The sequence below is a fragment of the Fundulus heteroclitus genome, unplaced genomic scaffold, assembly GCF_011125445.2.
Source record: "Fundulus heteroclitus isolate FHET01 unplaced genomic scaffold, MU-UCD_Fhet_4.1 scaffold_47, whole genome shotgun sequence".
NCBI classification, from domain to species: domain Eukaryota; kingdom Metazoa; phylum Chordata; class Actinopteri; order Cyprinodontiformes; family Fundulidae; genus Fundulus; species Fundulus heteroclitus.
The window spans coordinates 1,363,656-1,389,700 of NW_023396890.1; the positions used below are offsets into that span (position 1 = coordinate 1,363,656).

At 40.6% G+C, this 26,045-nt stretch overlaps 2 protein-coding genes across 4 annotated transcripts; one reads left to right on the forward strand and one right to left on the reverse strand.

Annotated features, from left to right (window-relative positions):
* Nucleotides 1-281: 281 nt before the first annotated feature.
* On the reverse strand, nucleotides 282-12,925 carry dcun1d3 (defective in cullin neddylation 1 domain containing 3). Of its 2 annotated transcripts, XM_012863156.3 has the most exons (5): nucleotides 12,521-12,925; nucleotides 11,411-11,477; nucleotides 8,389-8,438; nucleotides 7,754-8,303; nucleotides 282-1,820 (listed from the first exon to the last, which is right to left on the reverse strand). In XM_012863156.3, exons 4-5 carry the CDS (start codon nucleotides 8,194-8,196, stop codon nucleotides 1,280-1,282), a joined length of 984 nt encoding a protein of 327 aa, XP_012718610.2. In that variant the 5' UTR covers nucleotides 8,197-8,303; nucleotides 8,389-8,438; nucleotides 11,411-11,477; nucleotides 12,521-12,925; the 3' UTR covers nucleotides 282-1,279. The 2 variants fall into 2 exon arrangements, with proteins under 2 accessions (XP_012718610.2, XP_012718611.2); XM_012863157.3 differs by lacking the exon at nucleotides 8,389-8,438 and having other exon boundaries at nucleotides 7,754-8,340.
* Nucleotides 12,926-16,392: 3,467 nt separating this feature from the next.
* Nucleotides 16,393-20,927, forward strand: lyrm1 (LYR motif containing 1). Of its 2 annotated transcripts, none has more exons than XM_012863053.3 (5): nucleotides 16,393-16,593; nucleotides 18,943-19,115; nucleotides 19,186-19,246; nucleotides 20,422-20,453; nucleotides 20,538-20,927. In XM_012863053.3, exons 2-5 carry the CDS (start codon nucleotides 18,957-18,959, stop codon nucleotides 20,649-20,651), a joined length of 366 nt encoding a protein of 121 aa, XP_012718507.2. In that variant the 5' UTR covers nucleotides 16,393-16,593; nucleotides 18,943-18,956; the 3' UTR covers nucleotides 20,652-20,927. The 2 variants fall into 2 exon arrangements, with proteins under 2 accessions (XP_012718507.2, XP_035987930.1); XM_036132037.1 differs by having other exon boundaries at nucleotides 16,396-16,453.
* The last annotated feature ends 5,118 nt before the right edge of the window (nucleotides 20,928-26,045 follow it).

A 26,045-nucleotide genomic window follows, 5' to 3' on the forward strand; every position in this document is an offset into this window, starting at 1 on the left:
ATGCTTTTTTTCTATATCGTCCAGCCCTAGTGCGTACTCTGCGTGACCGCCGTTGCAAACATAGAAGTGACTAGATCGCTGTAACTGTATCGCTGTGTATGAAATTAATAAAAAAAGAAACATCCGATATCAGATCCAGCTATAATTAGTCGATAGAGCCGATATCAGATCCGGGTATCGGATCGGTGCATCTCTATCGATAATGAAAAATCTGCACCGTTCCCTGGCTGCACAAAAGTGAAAGAAAACCCAAAAACCTTCAATAAATTCACACAGGTGTGTAAGGTCAAAAATTCAACACTGTTTTTATTTATTATAAATCAGTACACTTCTTATAAAAAAAGTGGGCTTGAAATTAAATCATATTAGATGTAAACCAAACAAATCAGGAAATGGCCACCCTCTTTATAATAAACCTTTTTTTTTTTTTCTTTAAATCACAGTCTCTTGATTAACCAGCAGGTTTAACACCTTTTTCTATCCCAAACATCACTTTACAGTTTGGAGAAGCTTTCAAACAGTAATCATGTGGTTAAGTTCGATCTCTCTGCAAAGCATTTCAAGTACAGCGCGTTAGCAGGCCATCGTTTTTCCCATGCGGTCGTCGTTGCACCCACTGCCAGCAGCATTATTATTATTTGCATTATTCATGATGTGTGCGCTCCTCTTTTGTTTCTGAACTGCATTCCCAGAGCTAAGAGTGAAACTCCTGCAATACAACGTGAGCTTGTGGAGGTGCAAACGACCCAGAAACGTAGCTTTCCCTCGCTGTGATGCGCAGGCGGTTTAGGTGAGGCGAGCGGCGCGGCGGCAGAAGGCCGACATCTCTCGGTCCGGACGTCGGAAAAAACGCGAGCTGCTCACTGCGAGACGGCACTCCCAAAAAAAAAAACACTGGACTTAGAGAGGGCCGGCTTTGAAAGCATGATAAAAAACTGGTGAAAATGTGCAAATAACAACTGATGTGTCGCCTTTAAACTGAAATGCCCCAGTGACAGAACTTAAAAAAGCGGATCGGCCCGACTCTGCTGGCGTGACCCGGTAGAACCTGTGTGGTGGTGGGGGAACGATTAGCGATAAAATGGAGCACATGTTTAATTACTAAAAACACGTATGGCAGAAGGTAAAGAAGCAATAAGTTAAAGAGAAGTGCTTAAAAGTTCTCAGAGCCCTTTCATCGACAGAAAGAAAGGCAGAGCAGGAATCCCGGCCAACGTTAACCAGGAGCTGGAGGAAAAGCTGAAATGGTAATACTCGCTCCACACATTCTGGTTTCTGGTCAGTGGCCCCCCCACGTCTGTGAGCCACGGCTCCCCTCCGTGTCCAGCCTGTCCGTGGTGGGACAGTCCCCCCCCGTGCCCCCCCCTCCTCCCTCCTGCGTCACCGGCCCCCGCTCCTCCTCCCGTTTCCTGCGCTCCAGCTCCCATTCCACGAAGGTGTCGAAGAGGCTGGGCCAGGCCTCGTCCTCGCTGTAGTTGCTCAGGTCCGGCCCGATGGCCTGGGTGAAGTTGAGGAACATGTTCCACGTGTCTCTGGAGATGCCCCGGACCCCCGAGGGGTTCTCCGCCAGGAAGTCGAGCCAGTGCTCCAGGATGGCGGGCGTGTCCTGCGTGAAGACGAGCCGCCACAGGGCGATGGCGATGTCGCGCTGCAGCGAGCGCTGGCCCTCGTCGGCGTCCAGGCCGAACTGGAAGGTGAAGCGGTACAGGTCCTTGAAGTTCTCCTCGCCCCGGGCCTCCAGCAGCAGGCAGGGGAAGCGGGAGCAGATGCCCTTGATGCTGTCCGCTCTGATGGCCTTGCAGCCGTCGACAAACTCCTTCCTGGTGGGAAAAAAAAGAAATCAGACGGAGAATTATGAGAAGATTAAAAAAGAAGCAGGCCAGGGGTTCTGTGGCTTTTACTTGGTTTCCACTTAAAATGTTTCAGATAAAATCACGTTAATGTCTGACCAGGATAAACCGAATGAACACGAAAAGCAGCTTTGAAATGATTGTTTGAAGCTGTCCAGTAGGGCTGCAACGATTAGTCGATATCATCGATAATATCGATAACTAGAGATGCACCGATCCAGTTTTGTCTGATCTGATACCGATATCTGGGCTGAGCGTACCGGCCGATACCGATGAATAAACCGTGTATCTCGCCATGTTAGTGAAGTTATCAGGCCTGAAATAAACATTGCTAAAAAGGTTCTGCATGTTCTTTAGCGAGGTGGTTTAGGAGGCGCTTATTTAAATTTGTGGCGTTGAATTTATCACCCCCCCACAGCTTACACGGACTTGTTGGTATATAAAAATTTTAAATGTTTCCTCCATGTTGCTCTGTGTTTGCTCACCGCTAGCTGCTCTGCGTTACCGCAGTTACAAACAGAAATGACTAGATCGCCGTAACTGTATCGCTGTGTAGGATATTAATAATAATAAAAAAAAAATATCCAGCTATAATTAGTCGATATCGCAGCTGATATCCGATCCAGGTATCGGATCGGATATCTCTATCGATAATGAAAAATCGCTGCATGAATTTTTGCGTGTCTTTTAATCATTGCTGCTGTCTCAATATTTCCCTTTCCGCGGTAGACGGTTTAAATCACATGCAGTTCACTGCGGCTCCAGCAGAGGGCAGTACAGCGTCCGTTCGGGCACTACCCATCGGCTCGTTCGCACAAACAAAGTAATTTCCAGGAAGTCAATTTTTCGTTTTTCTTACTTTTATCTTATTGTGAGTAGGATGTTTCTTTTTGTATCTTGTAATTGTGTGAATATTGCGGGATTTAAAGGGAATAACTAAAATACAGGGAAAAAATGGTGAAATCACATTTCAATGGACTGCTCTGAGCATGCTCAATGATCACGTCACACAGAGCGAAAATTTTAATTGATTTTAATTTTTTTTAACTCTCCAACAGTGTTGATCAAAGAATGGATTAATTCTTTTGTCACCTGCAGTTATGTTGCGACGTGTCCACCAGAGGGCGCATTGACAGCATAAATACATCACAGCTCACTCAAGTTATTTTCTAATACAATGTATTTTTCATACGAAATAATGACAGTTGTTATAAAGTGAACCATATAATTTTGCAGGAAAAGACGGAAATACTTTCTTCTGGTCCTTTTTAAATTAATAGAGCATTCAACGCCGACCCGTAAGTTATTTTGTTTGTGTAAAGGAGCTGATGCTGCGGATCGCGCTAACGGTACAGATTGGGTAGCAGGCACCCCCATCACACGGCTGCAGCTCTAGCTGAAAGAAGAAGAAACTAAAGTTGGTAAAGTTTTGTAAATTATTCTTTCTTGGATACAAAATTTACTTCTAGATTGATTTTAGGCGATAATATGGCTGTAAAGTCGAAATATCTGCTTGGTTTATCAAGATATGGCTTAACTGTTTAGAATTTACCGCTGCAATTAACATGATATATAACAGTTATTATTGGGTTAATTTCAGTGTTTTTTCATTACTGAGATTAATGGTTGAGATTAAAGGGAAATTACATGACGGGATAGTTTTATTTAACTTTAATGTCTGACTAAAGCGCCAGAGTTTATTTGGAAATTAATAATTCGCTCGTTTTTAATATTGATGCTGGAAATATCGCCTAATTAAAGATAACCAGCCTGACTGTAAACATGTTAATATGCTCCTTATTTTACCCAATAGTTTAAAATCTTTTTAACAACATTAAGCATCGTTAATAGCTTGAAGATCGAAAGATTGATTTAAATTTTTTTTACTGTAAAATAAAAAATCTACTTTAATAGAAATATATAAAAAATAAACCAAGTCAGTTAAATTTAAAATTAATATTTTATGTAGGATCATTAATAAAGCTAATTAACCATAGCAACAAGAGGCAGTAAAGAGGCGTTCAAAGGTGTGTAGACAAGAACAGGTGAGTTAAAATATTTTTACATGATGGAGATCAACAAAAAATAATCGACTATAAAAGTAATCGTTAGCTGCAGCCCTACTCTCCTAGCTGGACGTAAATGAAAGTTTAATCATGACCCAACTGTGGTTATCCATCCCGTAGAAACAAACCACTTCATTAGATCCTGTCTGACAACACGAAGAAGGCCAGAAGGTTTTAAAAAAAGCAAAACATCATGTCGAGAAGCTAAAAAAAAAAAAAAAAGACGTTTATCAGTCTGGAAAGGACATCGGCGGGTCGGGGAGTCAGCGTTAGTAAAGATCACATAAACGGGACGGTACAGGATTAAATATCAACGGGAGAAAACCAGTAGGAGGTAAATTAAAGTAAGATCAATGCCAAAAAAATAAAATAAAATGGAAAGTAAAAAAACCTAGGATGGACGCCGCCATTTTGTAGTTTTTTTCCAAAAAGCCTGATCTATAATGTGAGTCAAAAGAACTACACGACCCAGAAGCCAACAGTGCTGATGTTTTCCTCCTGCGCTCAAAAACCAGCAATGGAGGGAGAAACGGCTGGTGGCAACGCAAAGTCAGCAGTAAGGACTTATCTATTAAACTCAGAGCTGACTGGAAAGTTGCAAATATTAAACTTAACATGAGCTGAATATCACAATGTTAACATCCAGTAACCTGCTGGTAAAATGTTTCCTGGACTCATTATCCAGGAATGTGTTTAATGTTCAATGAAAGTCTGATAGTAAAGCCTGATTAGTTTAAATGGTTAGTGCAAATGGACAAATACTAATATGCTAATATCATACTCAACCTTTTCTTTTACAAAACTGTTTAACCATTGAGGTACATTATCTAAATCGTGAAAGTAATGCCTTTATGCACTTTTTTGTTTAGTATAGATCTCTTGCTAGGAGAATTTTTCTTTAGTTTCCGCAATTTTAAACAAAATTACTTAATAAACTAGTAAATGGCAACATTGTACATTTTGTTTATTCAGCCAAGAAAGGCACAGTCTGTTTATTATTTATTATTATTCCCTTTTACTTTAACTGGCCTTTACCGCAGCTAAAAACAGGAACTTAACTGACCCTTCATAGAAATTCAGGTTCAATGTATTGCCAGAAAACGTAATGAAGACCAGAGTGGGAGTGATTAACCAGGAGTGGGACAGGACACAAATTCTTTCTGTGGGAGTGGGAAGGGACAGGAGTGAAAATCAACTACAAGCTTTGTGTCAAAACCACGACGGCGTGGAGTCTTTAAACCACACGCATCCTCCAACTAAAACACCAGCAACACTGGACATGAGCAGCGTCACTAAAAGAAAAAAAAAAAAAAAGAAAGTACACCTGGTCCTTTCTCTGATTTGGAGACAGAACGTGAAACGGGAGAGTCGACCGGCTGCAGCAGTCGCAGCTTTTTCTGCTGAGATGCATTAAAGTGGTTCAGTTAGCAGAGCTGGACAATGGGACGTGTTCTAAAGCCTCTGGACACAGCAGAAAGCAGCGGCGCGGCCACAATAGGCAGCTCCATTCACCTCGTTACAGCAGCTCTAGGCAGGACAGAGGGACCCCCCCCACGGCGGGGGAAAACGCAGGAATCACAGCAGCGTCCACAATCATCTAAAACCACGGCTAAAGAAGGCCTTAAACTACATTATTTATTACAGCAGCTTAACCTCCCACTTAATTAACGAAATAAAACTTTAACTGGGTTTGTTTATTCAGCGAGGAGAGGAAAAAATATCACGTTGATAAATAGCTGAAACAATATCGCAGGTAGAAACGGCCTTAATTGGTTTAAAATGAATACAATAACCAGCTGTGATCAAAGTTCCCGGGAACTTTTAGCGACCCGCCCCATGGAGACCAAACAGGATTTACCTGAAGCTCCCTGAACGCGTCTGTGATGGGAACGCGCAGAAAATATTTAAATCTAAACGTGCGAGGATGGAGATGGGAACAGAATTCGGTACTTTTATCGGTACTAACCGAATCCCGTCGGTACTACCGGGTACCGATTCACTTAAAATCAAACGGTACAATGTTTTGGTACCTGAACGCATCACTGTGACACTGAGGGAGTGGAAGAGTGGCCGATTTTCCATGACAAACATGAACACATCATCTAACACACAACAGCAGCTACTGGTCTAGTCAAAGCCCGGCTGATAGAAAATAGATTATAGATTCGTCTCGCTTTAATGTTTGTAAGGTGAAGTTCTAGACCAGCGGCAGGAATACGTCTAACCTGAGGAAGCATCTGGTCTCTGCTGCTAATTTAGCTGATTTCTCCCTATAATTAACCACTTTTAACACCCATACAGAGACCTTTTTTCAAAAAAGCGACTAACGAAACATCTAGCGGCTTTCTACTGTTATTGGTGACTTCCTGTGAAAATAACAATCGTTCTGCAGTTATTGTCTTTAGAGAGTTAAGCTCTTCTCCAAGCTTCTCTTAGCGCTGAATCCCAGACAGACAGCAGCTGCTGCCTCGTCCTGAAATTCACCTGCAGTCACAGCAAAGAGAGCAGAGACTGTTCACTGTGTGCCTCTAATTGTTGTTTTGGTAAAAAAAATATAATAATAAGTTTATATATTGAGAAATACATATGTTAAATTGAAAAACTTACAGATTTTATAAATAACCTGACATTTATTACTACATAAACACACAAAAGTACCAAAATCAGGTACGGTTAATTAGCGGGTATCTGTTCAGGTAATCATCCATATTCATGTCACCCAGCCGTATAACTAAAAGGCTGCAGAGCTTTGAGCTGTAATTTGGATTGAAGCGTCTCTCGTTAAGAGCTGGGCTGAGCGAAGGAGTCTGCTTCTGCAAAACTTATTTAAAAAGTTTATTACTGATGCAACTTTCTACTGAATTTGCGCCTCTATGTTCCCTTATTGTAAGTGTGTCCCGTCCTGTTTTATAAAGCGGGCTAAAATATAGTTTTAATTTTTTTTTTCTTCTCCTAAACTGTTGCACTAAAAAATTCCCTGACTTTTATTCACGCACAGCTTCAATCCCTTTTTCACCTCATTCACTCTCTGTGCCTCTGATAACTGTTGTTCTGGTAAAACTTGGCTTTATTAATACATTGCCTTAATTATAATGCAAGTAATGTAGTAATATTTATGAACTATTTAATAAGGTTCATTTATAGATCAAAATAAGTTAATATATAGATAAATAAATATGTTAAATAAAAAATAAAAAATAGATATTTTATTACTAAACTAATGTTTATTACCACATAAACGCACAATAGAACTAAATATAAGTACCGGTACTGATTCACAGGTACCGTATCGATTTAACCGTGAAAGGAACCCATTGCTAGTTTGGAGATATGTGAATAACTTCATGCCTTTGAGCATAAGACAGGCGTCTTCACTTGCTATTTTTAAGTCCATTCTTAAGACCCATCTTTTTTCTTTGGCTTCTGGCACAATCTGAGAGATTTCACTTTGTTTTATTGTGTCTGTTTTTACTATGTATTTTATGTTTGATCCTTTCTATTTCATAATTGCATTGTATTTTATGATTGTGTACAGCACTTTGGTCCTGTCGGTGTATAAAGTGCTTCATAAATAAAGTTGGTATGGATGAGCAACAGGATTGCATTCATTTCTCCATCTCAGCAGGCAGAACATAATTTAAATTTAAACATAATAATTTTAAATAAGAGCTGTTTGGTACAGAAAATGGTGAAAACACCTGAAGGAAGGCTGATGACGACAGTTTTAACCCTGTTTTTCATGGCTGGTTTTATTCTGCATCAGCAGCACTGACAGCGGAGCTCTTTGTGATTGGTCAGGAGCGAACGTAGCCGACACGCCTTCAAACCTCACCTTACCTTGTAAACTTGCACATGGTGGCCGCCTGAAACTTCCAGGCGAGAACGAGGACGCGAAACTCGGCCGGGTCCACGCAGAGGTCGTCGCAGAACTTCTCCATGCCCTCCTCCAAGATGGCGTCCTCCAGTTCGTCCTTGTAGAGGCTGAAGAGCTCCTCGATGCGCGCCATCGACAGCCCGTCGCCGTCCAGCCGCTCGTCTCTGCACGGCTCCCTCATGGCCGCGGAGATGACGGGCGTCTCGGCGGCGGCGGCCTCTAAGGCCTTGGTGCCATTCAGCAGCTCGCTGGTGGATTTGCTGGACGGGGCGCTGGAATCCTCTCTGTGGACCACACCGCCGGCGCTTTCCACTCTCTTGTGAGACTTGGAGGCGCTCTCTTTGTCTCCGCTCTTGCTGCCGAGGGAGGACGTCGGATTCTTGCACTTGGTGACGCACTGGCCCATGTCTTCCTCCCTGGTCGCTCTGTCCTCCTCGCCGCCTTCAGGCCCCGTCAGAACCGCCTAGACACCTCTTCTCTGGCCGGCCCAGATGTCTCAACATACCCTCAGGCCTGGAAACACAACCGGCTTAATCAGATGTGGCTCCATCTGCAGTTTTTAAATGTAAAAAATAAAAAAATAAAACAGTTAAGATACCTTTACAGATCTGCCACAAACCAAAGCTTCAACTTTCAAACCTAAAAACCCTGAAAGAAAAGGCAAAATGCATCAAAGTCTTTCATAGCCCAACAAACACGCATCTTTTCACTTCACAAGTCATCATATCATTAAATCTCAATGAGCAACATTGAAGTTTGCAGTTGGAAAGTGAAAAAAAAAAAACTTCCATGGTATGAATAATTTTGCCAAGCACTGCCTGAAACTCTAGTTTTGTGTATTTAATAATGTGCCTAAAACTAGCCAGGAAAACCCAGCAGGGAAGAGAAACTAAACTCTGCAAACTTTTTTTCAAACCCGTTAAAAATCTTAAAATCATTTACCTTCATGAACCACATGAAGGGAAAATAACCACTTTAATTTTTTTTTTTTTACTTTTAAATCTGAGCCAAATTTAAAAAAACATTTTTTTCTATTATTTCAGAGTAGATGCAGTGAAATTACAAAAATCCAACATTGTAGGAAAACAAAGGAAATACAGGAGCGAACACAGAATGCACTGATTGGACTGCTGGAAATATCTTTAGTTTGGCTTCAGGCATTCTGAGGGACGTCTAAGTCTGCGTTTAAATCAAGCAGGACCTGAATTTTTAGAAATACGAGAACACCCCCCCCCCCCCATCATCATCATATCTGCTTCCTATAAAAGGAATAATCAACACCAGGGGAAGAAATTGCTTTTACATCTCAGCCACGCTTCCTGTCTCACCTTCCCAACAGCGTAGGGCTGGATGATGTAGAAAAAAAAAGCATATCGATAAAACAGATAAAATCATATTGATCGATATACAGTATAGATAATTATCAACAAATTCAAAACACTGAATTCAAACTCAACTCTTAATTCAACCAACTTTTTATCAAAACTGCAAGTTTTAACAAAGCAAAAGAACGCGTGCTCTCTGAACTCTCTGAAGGGGGCGGAGCTTGGTTCCTGGGTCTGATTGTGATTGGCTGAGAGGATGTAATGACGTAATATTAACCTACATGATAAAATGCAAAAGGAAGGAAAACTGTTATTCTATTGAACTTTTTAATCGACCCTTATTTTCTATTGACTGATAAATATTGTTATTGAATTATCATCCAGCCCTAAAACAGCTTCATGGAGAAAAGATGGAAATAATCCAACCAACAGGATTAAGTCACTGCAGTCCGACCAGGAAGACTTTTCCAGGTTTTTGAGCATGTTTTGTCCACATTCCCTCTGCAGAGAACCAGCAGCCATCTCATTGGACCACTGACCAGAACAGAACCGAGGACTGTTCCTGTTTAAGCGAGCTGCACAAGTTAGTTATTTGGGTCGTGTTTCCTGTACCCTGTCAGCACTTTCCCTCCTTTACTACAGGAACAGGTGATGAAAGTCCTCTTAGCTGTGTTCTGGCAACAGTCCAGTCAAACAAAGATAAAGTTGGGACTTTTACAGCTTATTTTTTTATCAATAATCTCTCAACATAAGTTAGGGAGTTTCTGTTTAAATGAGGCTTTGCATCAAGGCCCAATTATTCATGTGGCCCTGAGGGCCTAAACCCGAGGAGAGTTATGATTCAGATTCCTCCACCAGGAAAGATTTCGCAATCGCTGTTCTGAAACATTTCACGCCTATTGCGCAACTCTGCTGCTACAACGCCTTGCAAAAGTATTCAAACCCATCAAACCTTTCCACATACATTTTTTCACACACAAAAATCTGAAAAGTGTGGAGTGCTTCTGTATTCAAGCCTCCAGTGTGAATATGTTTTAGAATTACTTTTTACTGCAATGACACTTTTAAAGTCCAAAGAGTGGCCCCAAGGCAATTTATGGCCCCTTGGACTGATTTTGTGTGATCCCCCCCCACCACCACCCACCCCACGGTGGATGATGTATATGGAGACTTTTTATTCTTAATTAGGGAAAAGTTATTATAGACTTGTTAAAGCCTTCTTACAATGAAAAAATTTAGGCCCAACACAAAGTCTGCGTTGTTTGTTGTTATTTCAGCTTTTAACTTTTTGTTCTCTGTCATTTTTTCTCTTCATAGAAGGTACACCTGGTCTGGTGTTCTGTTAGCTGTGACATCATCAGGGGAGGCAGATCATCCTCTATTACCATCTAACATAGAAAGTACTCCTGAGTCTGACTTTGGGAAGAACCTTAATGATGATGTGGTGTGAATAGGAGCTATATACATAAAATTAAATTTTCATAATAACACTTTGCATTCTCTTTATTTTCACTGTAAACAGGATCACGTATATCCGATGACTTTTGCTCATATCCTGTTGCACCAAAATCTGATTTTAAATCATTCATTAAAAGTGTCTAAATAGAGCAAGCATTAACAAAGATGGACCGAACCAAATTATTCCTGACAATAGACAAAAAAAAAGCTAAAACATTTTAATTGAGCCCAAAGGAATGTGTAAACTGGATGACCATCTTTGGCTCTATTAGGATTTACATGTCACTTTCCTACACAAAATCTGACTAATGTGTTTAATTAAAACATTGCTTGTTTATATTTTGTGGGGCAAGTAAATTAAAGTTCCTTAAGAATTTTGGCCAATGACAAAGTTTGGACTCCGCTGTTTTTAGTGTTTGGGATTCTCAACCAAAAGCAAAAATAAAAATGTTACTTTTTAGCGAAATATCTCAAAGACAGTGAGGATAGCTGAAGAACATCATAACTCTGAGCCATCAGCATGATGCTGCCACCACCGTGTTTCACAATGTGTTCAGGGTTATGTGCATTTACAGCATTTTTGAAGTCTGCAAAATACTTAAACTTTTTTCCTCTTCATTAATGTTCACTGAAAACCAACTTCTGAGTCCTCAGACTGAAGAGCTGCATCTATTGTGAATCAGCAAAACTAACAAACACCAAAAACAAATGTAATAACTCACATTCTGGTTATCGGTTTATCCTTACTAACTAGACCCTGACGCTCCATAAAGGCAGTGATGTATATTAGATTCTGTCTCTACACCCACACACCCGTCCAAACACGACGTTACTTACATAAACTCTTTCAGAAGGCATCGTCTTTCAAATCTGCTCCATCATTGTGCCCTTGACATCAGCAGCGCTGAAAAGAAACATTATCTCGTCATCACAAGCAGAAAGTGATAGCTCATCAATCCTAAAAACCTGCAGGGATCGTTTCTCTCAACGGGCTTTTTCAGGACGTCATTTCTGCACAAATTCACTCTAAAACCACCTAAAAAAAACAACAACAACATTACTTTATTACAGCTTTAACTAACAATAAAATACACATTCAGAAGTTCTTATGTCTCGCGTTTATTTCCTAACCGGCAAAGCATTTCAAAGAGTAAACACATATTAATTACAAACAGCCCCCCATGCAAAATGCACGGCAGGAAGTTAATTTTAAACCTTAACTCTGTTTGGATCTCTGATGGTTTGGACTCTCCTTTAACATCCCTGCTAAGAGCTAATAATCAGCAGCGATCACTGCACTGGGCATGTAGAGACAAGCCTCCCAGAGCCCTCACCTGGCCGGCCTTAGCTCACCTGCATCCAGTGGACGTCTGCAGACCTGCCTGTCCACAATAAACCAGCATGACAGCCGAAGCCAGAGCCGTGTAACCCATCCAGACATCAGTTTAACCGGATTAGCTGGTCTTAAATCTGTCCGAGGTGAAGCAGTTTGACTATTAGCATGAAACATCTGCCACACTGCTGTCAGCGGACACCCGCGGCTGGATTTTATTAGAAATAATCGCTAACAAACCCCGCAATTAGCGCGAGTTACTCAATGTTTGATAAAAAATGATGAATAAAAACAAACCAACTCGATCAGGGTCCAGTGATTCCAACAACACAGAGGAAAAACAGCCCCGAACGAGAAGCGAACAGCCGGTTTAATTCCCTTTAAAAGCGTCACTTTACACGGTTACACGTTAAATGAGACAGCGGCAGCCGACGAGCCGCTGATCAATAATACATGGCCGTTTAAATGGCTCCCCGGCCGGACTGCCTGGCCCGGGCGGCGTCGCCACGGCTAGCTTCGGTTCAGCAAAAGTTAGCCGAGTGCTAAGCTAGCTGGCTAGCTAGCGAGGCTATCGGTGGAAGAAGTGCCGCAAACATCCCAGAAATCAAACTCACCTGTGCGGCAGATCACATGCCGGGCGATGCGAATGTTCATCGCGTCAGAAATTAAGAGTTTAAAAACAGGAAGAAGTAAAATTAAGTTGGCCAAAAAAAAGAAAACAAACTGAAGCAAACTCGAAGCGTTAAGTCAGAGAGCTAGCTAACTAGCGGGGGGCAGCAGGCTAAAGAAAACTTCTAGCACAAAAGTTTGGTTCTGTTTCACTTTTAGACGACGAATACGGGGAAAAACGGAGTTTGTCTTCGAGTCCATCTAGAGTTGCGTTCCGTCTGAGAAACGAGTGGAGATGATTTGGGAGTAAATCAGCCTATTTCTTTGTGCTTCCCCCATTTAGTCATTGAGCGCAGCTACATTCTGGACATGTTCCTGCATCACTTCCTCCCCGCTAGCAGCCAACAGCTGATCTCCATCCCAGCAGGGCTGCACGCCCACATTCCGGGGCCCGGGCCCCTCTGGCCCCCCCTCACCCCCCAGCAGGTCAGCTACAATCTGAGAAAACACTATTTTCCATTTGGTTTAAATGATTGTCTTTCAGATTCAGAGACTCTCGATTTTTTTTGGGAAGAAAACCACACAATACTTTTTTCCAGTTCCTGGCTTTTATAATAATTTCCATGACTTTGTCAAAACACACCTCATCAAATATGATGCTGTAATTAACACTTGAACCAGTGGAAAAAGGCCCACAGTTGCCGTCAAGTGTTATTGGATTATTATCCTAAAGCAGGGGTCTGCAACCTGTGGCTCTTTGGGCCTTCTACAGTGGCTCTTAACTTTCGCTTCAAATCATGTTTTTATTATGGTATTAAAATGTAATAATGATAATAAATACAGGTTTTAGCTGGGGTTTTTTTCTTGGAATAATTGCTTTTTCAACTACGGAAAACAAGTCCAGTTGCTTTGTTTTTTACCTTTTTTTGGAATAATTGCTTTTAATTTTCACAACACAATGATGCTAAAAGTGCCACTAATATTTAATTTTAAATCAATACTTTTTCATTATGTTGGAAACTATGTAGCCTACATATCTGTAAAACTCTACTCATAGTAATATCCACCTGTATATTATATTCGGTACATTCCAGCTGTAAATCCAGTTCACAATACTAGTTATCTATATATTATACTCATAGGACAAATCGATCAGTAAAATTATGTCTACAACAGTATCCATCTCCATATTTATTCAGTAATAATCCATGTCCTGTACATATGCAATCAATGTTTATCCTGCACTTGCTGCTATTGCACTTCTGGTTAGACCTAAACTGCATTCTGTTGCCTTGTACCTGTACCTGTGTAATGACAATAAAGTTGAATCTAATCTAATCTAATGTTGATGTTTTTTACATCATTATCCATAAATATCAACATCCCGTCCATCCTCTTTTTTTAAACCTCAAAATAGACATAAAAAGGCGCTTCTTTAACGATGACAACATATTTCCTGCAGTAGATCTTTATCAAATATTATAACTATAATTATAACAGGCTGTAGCCGGACCGTTGGGTGGATTCCAAGTACAAAAGTACTTTTATTGGGAGGAAGTTGTAACAGTTCATTCTGGAAGTTGTAACAGTTTTATTTCAAGTACAAAAAGCACAAAAGTACTTGGAATACAGCGTCAACCGGAATAAAAAGTCGTCATGTAAATAAGACGATCGGAATGTTGTGATCAGAATGAAACTGTAAACCGAATGAGAGAAGTGGTTTATGATCCGATCAACATGCATGTAAACACTTTTCAAGCTCAAGTCAGTCTGAATGTGGCGAACAGACCAAAGTGCGCATGTGCAAAACTATTACAACTTCCTCCCGATACAACTTTTTTGTTCAAAAAAATAAAAGAGCTCAAAATTATTATTTATTCAGTAACGCTTCAACCGTAATTAAACCTTGTGCAAGTCTAGCCTGGGTGTATATCGAACACTATTGCTTTTTCACACATTTTTGTTGTTCAGCAAACCTGGAAGTTTTTCTTCTGTGTTTTTCTTTAAGGGAAATTGATAAATGTTCATGTCAGAGTGAATAAAGCTAGGTGCGTATACACAGACAATGTGTTCGGATTAATTTATTGTGTGCCCATATAAACGGTACAATCCGATTATTTTTTGCTTTTTAACACAAATACATTTCAATCCAATCATAAAGTTTTGTGCATGTAAACATATCTAGTGTCTCCCTCAGTGTGCAGCATTGGATTTGGGGGAAAGTCCTTCTATTCAGCTCCATCCTCCTGAAATCCGCTGCAGCCACAAAATAGACAAAAATAGTCCATTTTGATCCCTCTGGGACATTTTAAGCACATTTTAAAGAAAATGGAAAAAAATGTTGACCTTGTTCTTGTTTTAAGTTTTGTTTATAACTCCTTTCTAAATGCCAAGATTATATTTCCTAATTATTGTGTTATTTTATGTAACCAATGTCTTGTCTCCGTGTTACACACGTCTTGTAAATGAGACCACCATTCTTGATTAGATTAAATAAAAAACAGCGGTGAACAACTTGTTTACCGCTGTTTTGTCTTCTTGTCACATTTTAATTACAATTTTATCAAACAAAACCTGAGTATATACAAAGCTTCTAAATTAAACTCACATTTTTGCCACTTTTGCCCTTGTTAAATCACTAATCAAGCGTGATTACCACACTTTTTTACACATCAGGCCCTAGTCTACAGGAACTAACAAGCAGATGAGACGAGGTCACCGAGATTTATCAGTCTGGAAATAGTTATGAAGCCAATTGCAACGACTTCTTGACCAACCTGCCTCAGCAAAGGTCAGTGCGAGATTGACAATGAAATTTATAGTACAAGGCATTAGATACAAGGACAAAAACAAGAACAATGTGTGATTATCCATGTAGAAAAATTTTAGTGAACATTTCTTTGAAAGCGTTTTTGCTAGATTTTTAATACTTATGGAACATAAATATACATGATTTTTTGTAACATTAAAAACTTTATTGTTAATACTTCAATGTCAATGATTCATTCCTTATAGAGCTCAATCCCCAACAATCTAAATGTCATTTAAATGTCTTAGTCTTTAAAGGAGGAGTGAATGCTGCAAGTCAAAGACCCGAGGCAATCTGCTGGGTTTGCGTACATGGAAAACTTTTAACCAATCTGTCTGGAGGATTTAATTAATTTTGTATAGATGACATTTGTTGTGAATTGGTTCTATATAAATAAATAACATTAAAGAGAATTAAATTTACATGCAGAATTGCTTTTTTTAATTCTATTGTTGTTTCTGTGTATTAATTAATTTGAAATTTTTTTTGTATACTTAGTATACAAAAAGTATACTAAGTATACTTAGTATACAAAAAAACACAACAACAACATAGATACTCAAACTACTTAGACCTGACAAAATGTTGACTTACAGTTAGGAAAATGTATTTTTGATTGGCATTTGACCGTTCCTAATTTTCTTAGTGTGAAAAAAATCTTTAAAGTTGTAAACTAATGTAATAAAAATTTATTTACACAAGTAATTTAAACATTATACATGAATAAGTATATACACTTCATACTTAACCACAGTGAAACAAGACAACGTTAAGGCAGTTACCAAACATACTTTTCATTAAAACCCACATTTCTGTATTAAAAATGTTTTTATTGGTCTGATATATAATATACTAATCATAAATGTCATGCTTTAGCTGTGAGCTGAAAATCCTCATAATTATCAGAAATAAAAGCTTAAAAACATCAGTCATTGTGATTAATTGTGATTAATCTTTATAATGATCTTCACTTTGTGTTGCAGTCGCAGAAATAAATGAAGTTTTCATTAATATTCTAATTTATTGAATATGACTGTACGAAACTTAGGAGCGGTGTTGCTTTAAGACGACGTCATCAGCCAGCGACCACAGGATCGGTGCTGTTATGTCGCTCCTTCAAAGCCAGCAGGTAGGTCATGTTTGGGCTTAAATTCACCGTGATTGTTCAGAAATGAGCGGCTTCGTGTGAAGGACCGTGACCCCCAGCATCGCTGCGTGGATCCGCGCTCCGCTCCCTCCTCCAGCCGCTCCACGGGCGCTGCTGACCGGGTAAACTCAGGGCTTTAGCTCCACACGCCCGGCTGTTATGCAACAGTTTAGTGAAATCAAGGATAAAAGAGTCCAAGAAGGATAAAAACTTTTTAAACTTCGATTAGATTTAGTTTAGTGATTGTAACTGAGGTCCTAAAACGCACAAATTAACAGCACTTTAAATAAGAGCTCTATTATTGTTATTATTATTATTATTAGTAGTAGTAGTAGTAGTATTTTATTAACAACAATAATAATAATAAATCATTTTAGTATTTTGAGAAGGTTTATATTGCTCCAGTTTTTGCTTTCTTGTCACGCCTTAATGTTTCAGATCATCAGATGAATTTTAAATTTAGATTAGATTAGATTAGATTCAACTTTATTGTCATTACACAGGTACAGGTACAAGGCAACCAAATGCAGTTTAGGTCTAACCAGAAGTGCAATAGCAGCAAGTGCAGGATAAGCAATGGTTCCATAACTGAATAAGTATAGAGATGGATACTATTATAAACATAATTTTTACTAATAGATTTGTCCTATGAGTATAATATATAGATAACTAGTATTGTGATTATCAAAGATAATCTGAGTAAATTCCAGAAGAAGTTTACAGATGATGATTTCATGTAAGAAAGGAAAGAAAAAGTGATTTATACCAACCTGATGTGGGAAAATAATCACCCCTTAACCCTGATAAATGCTTTTTCCCGCTTAGCAGCGACAGTCGCCATCAGATGTTGGTAAAAACTGACATAACTGGATGAATGTTGACCCGCTCTGCTTTGCAGGATTAATTTAATTCATCTTTGACGGGTTCTTTTAAACACCAACAGCCTTTATAATCCCCGCCGCGGTATTTCAGTAAGATCTAAACCCAGATTTTCACAAGGCAACTCAAAACCCTTTATTTTTATATCTGACCCATTCTGAGGTGGATCTGCAAACAGTGGGAAGAAGATATAAAAGGAAGATGGCTTTACAGAATACAAAGGAAGGTTGAAATAGTTCGAGGAAAAACTGGAAAGAACAGAATACAGTAAAGGATAATAATGGTTGGGACATACAGGACTTAATTCAGCGTTACAGTTATTAGGAAAACATGAAACAGGAAGATGACGTCTGTGGAGAAACTGAAACAATAGAATATGTAATGTAGGAAATATCAGAGACACAGAACACAATTGAGTCTTCAACAGGAAAAAGAGCAGTATACTCTTACAAACATTTTAAGAAAAAGTACGTATGATTCAAGTTATAACATTGTTTAGGTTTAGTGAAAAGAATATTTTTTATTTTTTTGAGCATGTCTGTCCTGATCCACACTCCTTACTGGTTGGTGGCGGTAATGCACCACATCGTTGTTTGCCAACCGCCATTAAAATTAGGAAGAAGAAGAAGACGAGGCGGATGTTGTCCTGCTCCGCCCACAGGTGTGTTTGAGCGTCAAACGCTGATGCCTGAACATTTACCTGCAGAGAGCAGAATTTATGGAGGTCCAGGTCCTGAAGCAGCCAGATCAGAACCACCATGTCTGACTGCAGGTGTGATGTTCAGAAATGAGCTTTGCAGCAGAATATTTTCCCAGAAGTCTTTGTGGATCATCACGATATTTATTTGCTGAATGTGAGACAGGCCTTCATGTTCTTTTGGGTCAGCAGTGGTTCTGGTTCTGGGGGTTTCTCCCATGGAGGCCATTTCTTCCTCAGTCTCTCTTCCTCATGGTTGCTCTGAAAAAAGGGAACCAAAAGTAAGCAAAAATTTCTTGAAATTAGTGTATTTTTTCTTCTTGATTTAAGCAGGTAAATAACACTATTTGCCAATGGAATAAGATTTTTTGCTCTAAAAATAGGAACAATTAATCTCAATTATCTTATTTCAGGTGCAAGGTATCTAATTATCTTATTTTAGGGGTAAATATACTCATTCCATTGGCAAATAGAGTTATTTACCTGCTTAAATCAAGGTAAAAAACACTCATTTCAAGAAAATGTTACTTACTTTTAGTTCTTTTTTGCAGTGTGAATCGTGACCACTAAACTTAGCTGAGGCAGTGAGGCCTGCAGAGCTGTAGATGTGGTTCTGGATTCTTCTGGGACCTTCTGAGGTCTTGATGAGGTCTTGGAGAGATTTGGGAAGGCCAGCCTCTCCTTGGAAGGTTCTCCACTGCTTCATGTTCTCTCCATCTCTGGATCACGGTTCTCACTGCGGTTCTCTGGAGCCTTAGAAATGGACCTGTAAGCTTTTCCAGACTGATCGTTCTGAAATGTTCCTGCAGCCTTCAGATCGGGACGTGATGCGTTGCTTTTTGAGACCTTCCATCCTGCTTCACGTCGTCAGACATTCTCTCTTTCTCCTCCTCAGACCCGAAGGCCCACATGACGGCGTCCACCCGCTCTGCCGTGTTGTCCCTCTACACGCGTGTGTTTCGCATCGCCAGGGCCTGGCAGGCCCAGACGGGCGTCATGAGCGACACGGAGACGGAGAGACGCTACATCGTGCAGGAGGCCCGTTCTCTGTTCAGACAGAACCAGCAGGTGTGCCCGGCGTCAGGATCAGAGCCGTTTACACCGAGCTGAGCTTCTAATGCCGTCCTCTTTGTTTCAGCTCACGGATCAAGAATCCATAAAGAGGTGCATAGAGGAATGCGAAGCAAGGATAGAAATCGGTAAGAATGGGTTCAGTCGTCCACTTTAACCTGGACCTCTGGTTCTGAGCAGAGGGGGTCGTGACTGCTGAGGTCCGTTTCCTCCAATCAGAATGCAGGGGTCCGACTGACGAGCCGCACTGTTCAGTCCAAGCAGAGCAGAATCACACTAAAGGAGGTTTTTAGTTCAACAGCTTTTCATTTTACAGCAGAATTTGTCTTAAAATGCAAACAAGGCAACAGCCGATAGGTTGTGAGTTCTGTTTCAGCTCCCCTCCTTCACTTGCCAACGTACCCTTGGGCAATGCAGCGTAACTCTAGCTTAGTGTACGTGTTTGAATCTGCTGCTGCATCTCTGTCAAAGCCCAGACTTTGACTAGGCCACTTCAAAGCCTTCATTTTGGGGGTTTTAGCCATTCGGTGGTGGACTTGGAAGCCGTGTTGTTTGAATCATCCTCCTGCACACTTGAAGGAGCTTCAGGTGAAAAATGGATGGCCAGAGTTTCTCCTCCAGGGTTTTCTGGAAGAGAGCAGACTTCCTGGTTGCCTCCATCACAGCAAGTTAAGCTCCTGAAGTTGTCCCAGACCATCACACCACCATTACCTTGTTTGACACTTAGCATGGGGTTCTTTTCCTGGACTGATGGAGGCCATTTCTGCCCCAGAGTCTCTCTTTCTTATTGTTGAATCTAGACCTCTGATCTTAACTGAGGCAGTGAGGCCTGCAGAGCTTTAGGTGATGTTCTGGGACCTTCTGGACCAGTCGTTGGTTCTGTGGAGTCCTGAAGCCTTAGATCTTGGACCTGTAACCCCTTCCTGACGGGTAGATGTTGGAGACCTCTCATCTGTTCCTGAGTTTCTTTAGGCGTTGCTTTAGTCACGTTGTCAGACACGTTGGCTCTAAGTGATTTCTTTGTGCTCCGCGTCTGGCCGTAGTAAAAAATATAGTTTTAAAAAAGTGAAATTATGGCTTAACAAGGTGGGGACTTACTTTTTTACTCCAGATCACACTGTTTTGGATGTTCCTTTTCACCCCCCACCCCCACCCCTAACATTTAAATGGGCAAATACTTTCTTAAAGCAAAGTTTTGACTAATTTTTGCACCTTAACATTCAGCTGCTCGGTAAAAAACATACATTTATCTGATTATTTCTGCAGCTTGATGAAATGTTAAAACCCGACTCTTTCTCTGCAGGTCTACACTACAGGAATCCTTATCCCAGAGCTGTAAGTAAACGCCTCACACAGTCTGCATGTGAATTAAAGCATCAGAAATGTGATCTAACTACGGGCCCGACCGTGTTCCCCCAGACGCATCTCCCCCCGCTGGGTCTGGCCACTCAGAGGGGCCGCAGGCTGCGAGCTCAGCAGCGCCTCAGGAAGCAGGCCAAACCCATCTACCTGCAGTCACACGACGACACCTGAAGGCTGACGGCCCTGATACCCGGTCCTCGGCTCAGGTTACCTGGCGGAGGAAACTGGAGAGCAGGCGCTGAGTTTCTGCCTGCAGCTGCTGATGCAGGATCAGCCGGCGTTAAGGAGGAGACGCATTTCTGTCTAAGTTTAAGTTCAGCTGGGCTGTCGCTGTGGGTTTATGTCTGTAGCAGGTCCAATTACTGTACATTATTCCTCATGTCTAAATGTTAATGTAACTATTAAAGTGTCTGAATGTTCATAATGTTATAAAACCTGTTAAGAAAAGGTTTGTGGCGTTCTTTACTACAGCTTCAGCGTCTTACACGCAGTCAGGGAAGATGACACCGTTCCTCAGGTTTCACAAACAGGAAGTGATGCGTCTGCTACGCTGGAGCTGTTTCCACACAGCTGGCAGCTGTTTTAACTGCTTCCTCCGCATCGTGACGCTTCGATAAACCAAAAAGTGACTGTGAGCTGCTAAGAGTGCAAACTTTGCTGCTGGAAAAAGAGATGTGCACACCTGAGAGCCTTAATATGCTGTAAGGAGAGGAAAGAGGGCAGCAGATGTGGCGCTGCGTTATGCTAGAGGTGGATGTGAAGGTGAAACGTACCGCAGACCAAATGTTAGACCAAACAGTGCAGATAAAAGACACGTTTTTCTGAGTTTATTGTTTTAAACCATTTTTCAATTTGTTTTTATTACAACTGTTGTTTATGCAGTAAAACTCAGAGTTAAAAAAACAGAATATAGACGTATGTAATTTGTGATAAATGATCTACACATTTGTGTCACTGTTTAACTGAAGCTGTAGCTGCATAAATTATCCCCCGCCTCTTTTCACACGGGTGCTGGAGAAAAGTAGCTGCTAATAAAGAGGCTGCTTTCACTTTTCAGCTCAAAGGCCAACATATCCTAAGCTAAGACATTTAAATTCAAACTTTATGTGAAAAATAGATTAAAAATATCAATGTCATGGTTGGTTTCTAACTACATGCAGCAACATCCAATTAATCAATTGGTCCCCCTAAAAATAGGGGGACCATTTATCTAACACTGAATTATTTTTTTCATTTATCCAATTTTGAGCGCATTTATTCAGGATTAATAATTAGCTATAAACGACTTCCTGTTCCCCAGCGGTATAAATAGGCAAATTAACATGCATGTTTTATTTTAGTTTGGAGCATCCAGAGAGAACCCACACATGCACAGGGAGAACATGCAAGCTCCATCCTCACAGGACCTGCCGGAGGTTTGAACCCGGGAGTTTCTGGTGCCAAAGCAACAGCGAACAATAAATAAAGAGATTAAAACAACAGGAACCGTGACTTAAGGACCTGGGTTAATCAACACGCACGTAGAGAGAGGAAGAGTTAAAATATCCAAAGCAGAAATGTTTCTATGATGCATTTTAAGGCTTTTTTTTAACACGTCTTTGTAATGGATACCAAGAATTGTGCAACGCGCTGGACAACTCAAATACCAAAAATTCTAAATTCTAATGATAAAAATCAAGCATGGAACCAAAAACTTTATTTTCACGTTTAGCCTCCTGTGATACAGAACAAGGATCCTCCATAATCTGTTTTATATACGCTTATATTAAAGATTAGTTACACGTTGTTGATGCAGTAGAAAAGCTGAGCTGAGGCGTCCCAGAAATCAAAGTTCCTCTTCTCTGAAGCGTTTTCTTGGCATTTTATTCCTACGCCGAGAGCGGCCACAGGATGGAGACATTTAAACGGCAGACGAGCAGAAGCTGCAGAACCTCAGGCCTTGGATCTTCTGCAGTAAACACAGAAACACCTCAGTAAAACATAACACATCACACAAGGTTATTATCGTCACCTTTGTCCTCCATTAAACAATGTTAATGTCAACAATTCTGTGAACACATTTAGAAAAGAGCTTTTAAAATTTCCTTACAAAGTGAGGAAAAACTTAGTGCGCCCCATAATTATTCCCACATAAATGGTTAAAGTCCCACACAGGTGTATCGGCTCAGGAGGACATGAGGAGAACGTCGTTACCAGTTTGAAGGAGGTTTGTGTTTAAACCTCAGTTTGGTGCTCCTGACTGTTGAAGTGAGAGGAAACACTATGGAGAGGTCCAAAGATCTCCATGAGGCCATCAGACAGAAGATTGGAGCAGATTCTGAGACTGGTCAGGTGTTAAAGGGGACCCATAAGATAAAATGTACTTTTTGCATGATTTTATACACCTATTTAGTGCTTCTAGAAACAGTCCAAGTGCTACAAAAGACACCCAGCTGTTTTTTTGGGCAATAAGTAAATGTTTATTTGTGTTTGTTGCCCACTTCATCACCTGGTTTTACCGCTGTATGTGTTGAACAATGGAATGAACATGATTTATCGTTTAGCACAAGCTAACAGGACTGATAGCCCTGCTGTGTCCGTCCACTTCTTTAGCTTCAGGTCTGCCTCAGGGTCAAAGATGTACGGTTGTATCCATAGACATTATATATGTAGACGCCTCATTACGTGCTGGAGCGCATCCTGCGCACCGCCATCTTGGATGGGTCTCTCCTAATCAAGGCTGGCATTGGAATAAACGCAGAGGGAGCAACTTTAACCATATTTTCTGCAGCTTATGGTCACAATAACCGGCGATAACAACTGATAGTAGATCACAAGATTCCAAAAAAAGTAAAAAACAAAGCAACTGGACTTGTTTTCCATAGTTGAAGATGTTTCGCTTCCTCTCCAGGAAGCTTTCTCAATTCAAAAAGTCTGGAGTAATGATGAGTAACAAGCTTTATACTACTGCCTAACAAAGGCCTTGTTAATGGCTTAGATAACATGCAAATTCAACAGAAACAGCTCCACCCCTTAGTAATGGGCGGTCGTTAAAGCCATTAAGCCAGCAGATTGGACATGAAACTGGTCCACTCCTCTGTAACAAGAAGTCGTTAGGGTCGTTATTGGCTTAAAGGAACAATGTTTTGATCCCCCATATGAGGGTGAGGTTTGAGGATCACAAGATCACAAGATGCAGATCACCAGTTTAGGCTGAGATTGGCTCTGAAGATGAGTTTTTACTGTGATGACCATTGCAGACGGACCATCATTTTATGTTTATTAATTTGTTCTCACTGTTTTTCACAAATTAAGGACGCAGAACAGGGTCTTAAGCTCTAGTCGTCGCTGCAAACAGGGTGGAAGACACTGGAATGACCTGGAAATTTTAAAGAACACTTTTCCAGGCCTTTAAGAAAAAGCTGTGTATATGCATGTGTGCATGCGCAGCACGCGAAAATATGAAGAAATTATTGTTGGTGTGCTGTAATACCACATGTCTCTTTGTTTAAGAGCATAAAACAAAGTATTTCAGCATGAAATCACATATTGATACATCAATTTACCGTATGTCTTCTGTTAAAGACCATCAATCTATGAAATATGGTGATTAAACAACGTATTTTTAGCATTAAAGCATGGGTTTTCATGTGTAACAACGTCCTGTATCATAACCACATCTCTGCCATTTGTAACAAACCAAACTGTGTGAAAATAGGGTAACAATTTAAGGAGTTATGATTTATTTTAGTCGGGCAATCAGCTTCCTCAGTACAAATAAATGCACTGGGGACGCGTGAGAGACCCATCCAAGATGGCGGCCGTGCTGAAAACATCAGCTCCAATGGACAGACATAACAGTGCCAGTCCATGTCTATGGATACCGTATGCATCTGTAAACATGGAAATGGGGGCGTGGCTTATTGGCATAACAGTGACAGAGCCCTGAAAACAGCTCATTATCTGACAATAATTATGTGTAGAAAATGCAATGAACATGTTGTATAGCCCATAGACCTATCATAACTTATTCTATAGAAGCATAATATGTCCCTCTTTAAGAGGTCTGAGAAGGATCTGAAATCAGCTGCTCTGCTGAATAGATAATGGTCTACAGGTGGAGGGCATTCAGAAGATCTGCCAACATCTCCAGGTCTGTCCAAGCAGGTTCTGCCTGAAAGCAGACAACACGATGCTGAGAGAAGTCTCCAAAACCCTGAAATGTTCTCCTGGGTCCTGCAGGTTCTTGCTACAAGCTGATGTTAAATTAATCCAATTAGAAAGAGACTGAACCAGTTTAGGTCCCCTGGGACGAGAGTAGGAGGAACCTTTGGTCTCTAGAACATGAACTTAAGGCTGAAGTTTGCCTGAGAGAATAAAGACCAGAACTTCTGGGATAATGTTCTTTGGACAGATGAATCTTAAGTTAGATGATTTGGACATGTTTTGGTTAAACTAAATACTGCTCTCCAGGAAAAGAACCTCACACCAACTGTGAAGCATGGAGGTGGATGTGTCGTGGTTTGGGATGCTTTGCTACAGCAGAACCTGGTCAGCTCTCCATCATGAAGTCCACCATGAACTCTACTGTGTACCAGAGGGAGGTTGAGAAAAATATGAGACCATCTGGATGAAATCAAAGCCAGAGCAGAACTGGACCCTGAAACGCAACAATGACCCAAAAACACACCAGCAAATCCACCAAGAACCGTCTGAGAACGAAGAGCCAGAAAGCCGTCGCTGCTCTCTGCTGCAAACAGTGAATCTCCATCATGGCGGACGGTCCGCACTGTGGTCCACATGCATTAGACCCGTTAAACCAGGAGGAGAAACAAAGGACATAATCTGTGATTGTTTATGAAATGATGCAGGTGATAAAGCAGTAAAGTCATGTTCATTGTGATCTGACATGTTTAATAACCTCTGGCCTTGTTTGTAGGCATGTTGGTCAGACAGGTGAGTTTTGGTGAGTTGGATAGAGGATTGGGACCATCCCTTTATCTCAGTGACAGGATCACTGAGATAAAATTTAAAATTTAAAGCTACAGAAACGCAGATGTGGATCAAAGGACTGAGAAAATGACCAGAGCCAACAGACCAGGAGGTTTAGTGGTTCTCACTGATCCAGAGCAAAGATTTGAAACCTCCAACAGCGAAATGATAAATAACCATCATGAGCGCCGCCACACTGCAAAAACAGATCTAAAAATAAGCAAAATGTTCTTAAAATGTGTTTTTGTCCTAGATTTGAGCAGGTAAACAATATTATGTGCCAATGGAATGAATATTTTGACCCCTAAAATAAGATATTTAGACATCCTGCACTTGAAATAAGATGATGGAGATGAGTTGTTCCTATTTTAAGTGCAAAAGTCTTATTCCCTCATGCTTGCTCAGTATGAGGGATTGCAGCAAAGCCATGTACAATGCAGATGACTCTTCCTGTGGCTCTACGGTTCTCCAGGAGTGAATGCTGCTTGTCGGGACTTTGATGCAATCAACTGGTTTCCTTATATAGGACATTTTTGACCAATCTGTATAATCTGACCCAATCTGTATAATATGATTGAACTTGATTTTGTAAAG

Coding starts and splice junctions, on each gene's coding strand:
- dcun1d3 (XM_012863157.3), bottom strand. CDS start 8,196: ATGGGCCAGTGCGTCACCAAGTGCAAGAATCCGACGTCCTCCCTCGGC. Junction 1,821..7,753: donor ACCATGTGCAAGTTTACAAG/GTAAGGTGAGGT, acceptor TTTTCCCACCAG/GAAGGAGTTTGTCGACGGCT.
- lyrm1 (XM_012863053.3), top strand. CDS start 18,957: ATGACGGCGTCCACCCGCTCTGCCGTGTTGTCCCTCTACACGCGTGTG. Junction 19,116..19,185: donor TGTTCAGACAGAACCAGCAG/GTGTGCCCGGCG, acceptor TCTTTGTTTCAG/CTCACGGATCAAGAATCCAT. Junction 20,454..20,537: donor GGAATCCTTATCCCAGAGCT/GTAAGTAAACGC, acceptor GTGTTCCCCCAG/ACGCATCTCCCCCCGCTGGG.